Genomic DNA, 9304 nt, shown 5'->3' on the forward strand with positions numbered 1-9304 from the left:
CTAGTATTAACAATTTCATAATCTATCATCAATCTTCTCAATTTCTATAATGTAATTGTTGTATGAATCTCCCTCACTCTCTAAGATCATCATCGGTCTGGGCTTTTCATATTATAGTGGTCGCTCTTGGAGTCAGGTATTATACATCCTTTGGTGATTCGTTGAAATCGCATGAAATCGCACTGCGCTAAAAAACAATTGATTTGTTGAATCCAATAATCCATTGGTTGATTGATTCACAATGATCTTTTTTCCTACAAATAATCGATTACTTTTACGAAAGATGTTAAAAGTTTATTTTTCTTTTAAGTCAATTGATTATGTTATTTATCCAATTAGTTAAATAACTGACCCAATTGATTGGCATATTCATCCAATTAATTGGATTTCTCTATTTTTTGGGATAGAAACAACAAACAATTAATTGAAAAATATTTATAGTTGATTTGTTTCTAATTTTTTACTAAACTTGGACCTAGCAATCTCTTTGAAAGTGGAACCATCTAACACCAGCGCATATGTTATTCCATTTTTCTCACTAATTATGGAGATTACCACGCCTGACATGAGAGAAATTAAGATAGTTTATAAAAGTTCCAACAAAATGTGACATTAATATATAGATGAAAAGAAAAGAAATAGAGCGCCAAGGTGCCAAGATGCTATTCTTACCATCGTCTTCTTCTGTTGCACCCGGTCGAGACACAAAGAATGGTTTCGAGGGCATAGTACCTTCTTCATACCGGTTCTTAGCCTTTTTCAACTCAAAATTCAATCTGCATGTTATTTTGAAGCCATGGATCGTATTCATAGAACATATGATCATGGAACAATGGAGTCTCAATTGACAATACTTTTTTCTTCTTTCCATGAAAACTAACATTGTTATATCCTGAGGTTTGAGAATTGAGATAATGGATAATGAATAATAAAATAATAAACTAAAAATTAAATCTAAAATTTTAAATTAAATAATATATAAAAAATTAATTAATAGATAAAAATTTAAAAAAATTGTTTAGCAATTATTAAAAACATTAAAAAATATGTTTTGGTAATACTCTAAACTTATTGAGATCATCTAATCCTTAGCTTAGTCACTATAGCCTTTAAACACTATAGTCTCCAACTATTAATAAACTATGTAAACTTTTTTTTCTAAATTTTGTGTATGTCTTTCATCATTTCCATTAACATTTTAAGTTTTCAACACTACTGGACTTCACAAATTTTAGTAAGGCTCTACAGTTTTCTTAGTGTTTGTATATATCTTTCACCATATGCATTTCTGTAGGTATAAAATAGTAATATTAATACATGAGATTATGGCCAAAGGATCGAGCTATATTATTGAAGAGAGCACACAACATGTTTGTTAATATGATCCACTGGTCTGCACGATGAAACTCGAATTATTTCCATTCACTGAACAACAATCAGCAATGAAGTTTCAAAAGCCAACAAAGCAGAACCAACTGAAAAACTTGTATAACCAACAAGAACAAAAAACATTAGTATTTTACAATGAAACTTAACTTTATTATTGCTTGAGGACACAATATCAATCAGGAAAACACAAGACTTGTTTTCTTCAAATGAAATCCTATGTTGTCCCCAGGAACACTCCTCAATTATGGTGTTTGCGCATTAGACTCCGACTCAGAGGACGGCCGGTTCTTTGACTCGGGGTGCTTTATTTCCTCTATCATCCTAACAGCTTCATCCATTCTAGGCCTCATATCAGGTGCCTTAGCAACACAAGCCAATGCAATCTGAAGCATCTGCACCATCTCCTCTTCAACGTATTGGCCTCTTAGAAGCTCCTCATCGAAAACTTCAGCTGTCCATTCTTCTCTAACAACAGACTTCACCCACCTTGGAAGATCGACGATGTCTTCATGCCCCGGATGCCTCATTGGTGTCTTCCCTGTCAACATTTCAAGAAGCAGCACACCAAAGCTGTACACATCAGATTTTTGTGTGATCTTCTTCGCATCAGTTACTTCTGGAGCACGGTAGCCATTGGCTCTTGACATGGTTGCCGGAGTGTTCATCAGTGGAGGCAAGCCAACATCGGATATGCAGGCATCAAGTTCTTGGGATATGAGAACATTGGTGGATTTGATGTTGCCATGTGTGAACTTTGGACCGCATTCAGAGTGAATGAATGCAACTCCCTTGGCTGCTCCAAGTGAAATCTTCACCCTTGAATCCCAGTCTAATGGAGTTCTTGTTGCACCCCTGTTTCCTATTGTTGTTTGGGACAGAAGATAAGTCAAATACATAGGATTATCAATTAGTACTGGTTATGGCAGGAATTACGCTCTTACATACAAATTCTTACTTCAATTTTACGATGGATTACCAATTACTGAACAAAGCTAAGCAATGAGTGCAAAAAATGCCATGATAATTGACAACAAATACATGGAGCAATGGTGAACTTAGAACTTACCATGCAACAAGTGAAACAAGCTTCCACCAAGCATGAAGTTATAAACTAGAAGCTTCTCATCTTTGGAATAGTAATAAGCACGAAGCGGCATGACATTCGGGTGGCGTCCAATCCTCCCAACAATTTCCATCTGCTGCTCAAACTCCTTCTTTCCAACAACAACTTCCTTCAACCGCTTAACTACCACAGTTGTTCCTTCCTCCAAAACAGCCTTGTATGCTGTTCCATAACTCCCTTTACCAAGAACTTCGGCCGAAGCCTTCAGTAAGTCCTCAAGATCAAAGCTATAAGATGAACCTTCAAAGAAGAATAACTTGTTCTTTTCGGCCTCTTGAACTCCACTCCCAAAACTCTTGGAAATCTCAGTCTTTCCAGCACAAGATCCCTTCCCTTTGAGTATGCCACCGCTTTTTTTAGTACTGTCTTTCGGTTTTCGCTTCAAACAGCATATAAAGAACACTAAAACTAGCAGGGAGAGAAATGCAATGCCTCCAATGACAAGAGCAAGTATAGTAGCTAGGCCAAAGTTATTCTTATGATCCTTTTGATCTTGTGTAGTTGATGGAGAGGATGGTTGATACTCAGGGGAAGGAGATGGAGAAGGGGATATCGATGAGCAATTGTTGAGAGGCGGTCCGCATAAGCGCGAGTTACCTACGAAAGAAGTGTAAGGAAATGTCTTAACAGAATTTGGAATTGTTCCGTTCAGGTTATTATAGCTCAAATTCAATTGTTTAAGCCTTGGAAGGTTGAATTCAGGGATAGTTCCAGAAATGTTGTTGTTTTGTAAATACAACCAGGTGAGTCTTCTCAGATTCTGAAATGCTGGTGGAATTCTTCCAGAGAAGGAGTTAAAGGAAACATCGAATGCCACGAGTTTAGGGGAGACAGAGGATGGAATTGGACCTGAGAAATTATTGTGGTGAAGCAGTGCAAATTGGAGTGAAGGAATGGAAACTATGTCAGAAGGAAGATTTCCTTTAAGGCCATTTGAATGAAGGCTAAGGACTCTAAGAGTGTCTAGTTTTCCTAAAGTGTTCTCTGGAATTGAACCGGTTAGTCCAATTCCCGGGAGACGGATGCCGGTGACTCGGGTTCTGTTCGAGTTACAAGTCACACCAATCCATGAGTTGCAAACTGAAGTAGATTCATTCCAGTTTAGCCTTGGTGCATGTGGAACGGCTGAAGCAAACTCTAAGAGAGCTTGTTTGTCAGAGTTTAAATCAGCTACAATCAATTCAAAGAGTGAAACTATGAAGCTTAGAAGGACAAGCACAACGATGAATAACCGCAACTTCATCGAGCTTGCTTTGGTTTGAGTCAGACAAAGATAGTCACAATTTCTGATCTCAACTGTTAATCATGCTTTCCTGGTTTGCATTTGGAAATTGCAGCAAATTATTAGCATATCATACGGCTAGAAAAGTAAAACATGTTCAAGGCTAAAATTAACTATGCTAATCATGAACCTAGTCAAAGTCAGTGATACCTTCAGTTCTGAAAATATGGAACTTTTATAGAAATCATTTAAAACAAGTTTGGCCAACAAATTTTTCTGAAAATTTTATTTTAGTACAGAAAATGATTTTGTTGATGCAGAATGCATCACATATTGCAACTTACCGATAAACAGATTCTGAATAGGGAAAGGGATTTACTTCTTTCAGATGTGGCATTCAGGAATGTTAGTTCATTCAATAGTTAGATGTTATGCTGACTCTAACATTTAATAAAGAAAAAAAAAAGTAAAAAAAAAAAAGCCTAAAGCTAGTTTGTGAACTTTAAATAATGCTGTATTAAAGTGCACTTTCCATTTAGAATAAAGAAATCTCTCTTATAGAAACGGTGCTTAAACGTCTGACAAACAGCCAAGAAGGGAGAAGGGGTTAAAAAATAAATAAATAAAGAGCATTGTGATAATGGAGAATCCTAGATAAAATAGAACTGAAAAAGAAAAAGCTTAAAGCTTGGTTCTCCCCTTGTGCTTTATAAAGAAAAAGCATTCTTTGTTAAAGGTGGAACTGCATTCTCTTAGTTTTAAAAAGAACAATACATAAATCATTGGTGTTGATTTTCCATTTTTGCCACCTATCTGTGGTCAGTGAATGTTGCAGAAAAGTGTCTTGTTTTCAAGCACTGAAATATTTGAGGAACAAGATTAAGACACGTACAAAAACAAAGGATAACTAAAGGGTCAAGCTAGCATTTAGATTAAACAATTCAAAGCAAGCATAACCATCAGAATTTCACTGAAAACAACATGCTGATTCCTTCACTGAATTTAAGCAAGACAAAAAAAGGAATTGAGGATTATACCAACTAACTAAAAAATTCTACTATTGCAATCCTCTTTCTCTTTCTCCATGAATATATATATATATATATATATATATATATATATGGAAATGTATGATTAACAATTCTCTGAGGATCAGGATCCAAGAACAATTAGTATGGTTCAGAACTAGAACAGCTGCAATAATTTATAATTTCATATTGTTACAAGTTAGGAAATGCAAATATTCAAATAGAAAAAATAAAAATTAAATAAAGTGAGGTATTTTACTCACCTTCGTCACAAAACAAATCATATAGTAAAGCAGAACTGTAGAAAATTTTGCGTAGGTATCATGGAATTCAAGAAGAAAGCCAAATTTATAAGCATAAGCCATGAAGATTTTCCATTTTCTATGAAGTGGAGCAGAGAAGAACTTTATATACTGTTGTGCATTAAACACTTGAATGACAAGAAACCTTTTTTGTAATTAAGAGGGAGGTTAGTTTCTCTAAAATTCACTTTTATTTTTATTGCTTCTTCAACACCGTTGGAGTTGGTGGCATAAAGGATTAACTAATAACAACTTAGTTTCTTCTTTTGTCAAGGGATTTATCACACACAACGAGAGCGGGTCATCCAATATAAACCAAGTTCCGAAAACTAGTTTGCTAAAACGACAGCAATAATGGGGAATTCACCGTCTCAGTTTTTTTCAAACTAAGTACTAGTGGATTGATGTGATATGATTTGTTGATTTGAATAATACTACACATCCAAGTCTTTTTGTTAATTAAATTCAACTAAGTTGGTTTAATATAATAAAAAAGTTATAATCAGCATTATTTTTGTTATTATTTAATTTAGTTGGGCTTAGTTTATAAAAGACTTTGTATGTGTAATATTTTTCTGTTATACTTATTTGTACTAAATTTAATATGAGGAATGTTAGGGGATTACCAAGTTTTGTTATTTATAGCTATCAAGTAGTTATTATTGATGTTTTTAACGGTGTGAGATTTCATCCAATAACATAGGATTACTCATTTTTCTTCTGCTAGTTAAGTGCTCATCAGATTTTTAATAAAAGTGATAGTTCCTAAACTTTCTTATTTAATATTGTATTATTAGATTTGATGTAAATTTATTTTATATTATTTTAATATTAAAAATGTATTAACTTAATGAATCACATTATAGAACATTTTTATACATATTATTTTTGTATTTTTACTTTTTAATTTTAAAAATAATTGATAATAATAAAAAAATTGTATCTTATATTATAAAAATATTTACCAATGTAAATAAAAAGATTACAGACCCCATTTTTCTCAAAATATTCTTGAGATGTCAAATTGTTACCGGTGAAAATAGGCAGACACCAGAGGAACATTGGATGGGTTGAGTAGGTGACAAAACCTTATCAAAAGGAAGTACCAAGAGTACAAGAGTAAATGATGATTTTGGTGATATGTCTTTGGACGTGACTATTCAAGAAGACCTTAATAAAGAGAATTCTACTATGAAGAGGGGTTTGTGGAAAGAAATTGATAAATAATGTGTATAATTTATGTTAAAAATTAATAAAAATTAAATGATATATTCTTTTAAAAAAATTCAGTTATTATCTATAAAAGTAAATTTTGGTCTCTTTATTATTTTTCTTTTTCACTATAGTAGACATCACGTGGAGTATTTACCCTCATGAGTGTTACTACTCCTTCCTATCTACAGCAAAGATGGTAATTGACTGGCAGTAATTTCTTCAGCCCAACAAGGGTATGAACCACAGTACAAAATGTCAAAATTTTCAAGAATGACTACACAAATAGTGTCACATTTTTTAGTTTTGACACAGTTAACAAAGAACGCAAATAAATTTATGATACAAAGAATGGTGATATACAGGTTAATGGAGCAAATTGGGAATTTATTTTGGTATGGGGTACAGGCAATTCGGTGGAAGGTATTGTATGGACCAGTGTATTCAAAATTTGCTTTCAAACTATTATGCATGAACATTAATACGAACAAGAGACATCGTAAGACAAGTCACACGCAAATGCACAAATTTTAAATTTTTATAGGATACGAAAATATAACATATATATAAAATATAAAGTACTTTTAGATAAATTATAATAATATTTTGATATTAAAATATAAATTAATATTTTAATTTTTAATATTTTTTAATTATATAAAATATTAAAATATTATTTTATTTTAATAAATAATAATATATACTATTTCTAAACTCATTTTAAAAATACATATTATAAGTTGAATATGTTAACATGTAATGGTATTTATGTGTGTATAAACATGTTTATAAAAGAATTATTTATTTTTTATTAAGACGCAGTTGGACAAAATAAACATCAGATGACTATCAATAAATGTCGTATCCGAAATATATCGGATATGCAGACACAACAATTTAATTAAGTATATATGCTTCATAACCTCTAACGAATTTTCTTTTTATTATATTTTAACAAAGATAGCAATTTGTTCCAAAAAATTCCATTTTGAAATTTTTTTCAAAAGAAAATTGTATGTAAATTTATATGTTTTAAATTAAATATATATTGCAAATCATGTCAACTTTTTTGAATTTCCAATTCACCTCTATATTTTGGAAAATAAACAAAAACCATTGTTTTCCTTTAAATTACAATTTTTCATATATAATTTTTTTAGCTTGTATTTTTTAAATTGTAGATTCAACTATGTTTAAGTGTACACTAATAGATATATATTAAAATACAAAATATATATTAAAAATATGTATTTATATATGTATTATAAATACATAGACTTAATATTTTTGTTGTAGATTCAATTCTTTACTACCAATGAGAACCATTATAACAAGTGATCTATAGATACTTTTATTATAAATTCTCAAAGTCTAAAAATATATGGTAATTCCAGTAAAATAATTTATATCAAGAAGTGGATCTTCTCAATTTTTTTAAAATTATTTAATAAAGTATAATTTTTTATCATTTAATATCTTTTATATATATATATATATATATATATATATATATATATATATATATATATATATATATATATATTGTCCTACTTAAAAAATTTCAAACAATTTAAAAAAATTGAGAAAATCTATTCCCACCTATATCAAATTTGTCGGACAAGATTTTTTCTATACACGAATTCAATCAGCCAAATGATTATGTTATAGGTGCAACCTTTTTTGTGAAAGGAGTAATTACCTATTCAAAAGAGAGGAAAATGATGGATATAATTGCATGCTTTGAATTCATATCCAACCTCAAAATCCATAATATACTGGTCCCCATATAGAGGGATTAATATTTGAGAGGTCACTATGCTCGGCACTTTGGCATTGCATTAACAAAGTAGCTTATAATCTTAGTGGACCATGATTTGATCTCAAATTAAGGTGGTTAACTTATTAATGAATCTAATATTCAGTTCATTATATCAATGCTAATAATAATTTTGATGATGTTTATTACTTAGTTATTGTCATCTTGCAAACTGTTTGGTATTTTGGTTTGACCAAAGAGTTAGGACCTTCACAATTACAAGATAGAAAGACAAGGATGATGGACAGAAATTGAAAATTATAATATATAAAAATTTGGTTAATGTGTGTTTATTTTTGAGAGGACTAGACTTGAGCATTGATATGGGGTCCAAATGTCCAGTAGTGCAAATGAGTTAATACATAAAAGCACCAAGATGGTGGTTGGCTGTTACAGAGAACCAAAGGGAAAATCCTTCCTCTTTTCCACACTAATGTGATAGCTATTAGAATAGGTGGCCTGTCACACGCAAATCATCATGTCAACATTAATATATCACACACAATTTCTCCATATGGAATATTGATGCATGCCTAAAACATAAAATAAAATTGAACAATCAAACTATTTCAAGGGGACTATTAACTAAAGATTAGGCTGTGAAGCAAGTGCCTATGTTGTGACTCCATTTTCTCACTTCTACTTCAGTTGAAGCAGCGGTGCTCGAGAGTCACACAGCTCTTCTAATAAATTCTTATTTTCCTAACAAAGCATTCAATTTCAGTGTGCCAGTCCCATGTGCTTACAACGCTTTCAACTGCTGCTTCTAAGTCGCCTGTCCCAAAATGTAATGTGAAAAACGCTTCACAAAAATGGATAAAAAGAACCTTCACCTACCTTGCTAGAGTGTGAAGTACCTGGCATTTGTCAATGGCCAGCAAATGAGGTGAAGATCTTCATGGATCAATCAATTCCATGACTAAAATTGCACATAAAAATTATCCATGAAAAGTCTCATCCAATTTTAACCCGAATCAAAGATGCTTTTGATTCAACTCTATAATTTCAAAGACTGTTTACAGGACAGTAAGAATACTTTCGAATAAGAAGAAAACAATGTTAATTTCAACTTCGTTTCCACGTAAAGGAGGGGCAGGAGGTGAAAAAACAATGTTAGTTTCAAAGACGGCATATAGTAACCGTATTTTACAGACAGGATAATAATAAACTTGAAACAAGGAAATATTGAAGATCAACAAAACACCAAATCCA

At 31.7% G+C, this 9304-nt stretch overlaps 1 protein-coding gene across 2 annotated transcripts; it reads right to left on the minus strand.

Moving 5' to 3' along the window:
* Window positions 1-1323: 1323 nt before the first annotated feature.
* On the minus strand, window positions 1324-5388 carry LOC112715743 (probable inactive receptor kinase At5g58300). 2 transcript variants are annotated; one of them, XM_025767551.3, is made up of 3 exons: window positions 5026-5388; window positions 2456-3825; window positions 1324-2248 (listed from the first exon to the last, which is right to left on the minus strand). In XM_025767551.3, exons 2-3 carry the CDS (start codon window positions 3753-3755, stop codon window positions 1632-1634), a joined length of 1917 nt encoding a protein of 638 aa, XP_025623336.1. In that variant the 5' UTR covers window positions 3756-3825; window positions 5026-5388; the 3' UTR covers window positions 1324-1631. The 2 variants fall into 2 exon arrangements, with proteins under 2 accessions (XP_025623336.1, XP_025623335.1); XM_025767550.3 differs by lacking the exon at window positions 5026-5388 and adding an exon at window positions 4079-4417.
* Window positions 5389-9304: the final 3916 nt, after the last annotated feature.

The sequence above is a fragment of the Arachis hypogaea genome, chromosome 10, assembly GCF_003086295.3.
Source record: "Arachis hypogaea cultivar Tifrunner chromosome 10, arahy.Tifrunner.gnm2.J5K5, whole genome shotgun sequence".
Classification (NCBI taxonomy): Eukaryota; Viridiplantae; Streptophyta; class Magnoliopsida; order Fabales; family Fabaceae; genus Arachis; species Arachis hypogaea.

Bases quoted from the DNA above. Each gene is read 5' to 3' on its own strand.
- LOC112715743 (XM_025767551.3), bottom strand. From the start codon at position 3,755: ATGAAGTTGCGGTTATTCATCGTTGTGCTTGTCCTTCTAAGCTTCATA. The intron at 2,249-2,455 runs GTAAGTTCTAAG...AAACAACAATAG, and splicing joins CTTGTTTCACTTGTTGCATG to GAAACAGGGGTGCAACAAGA.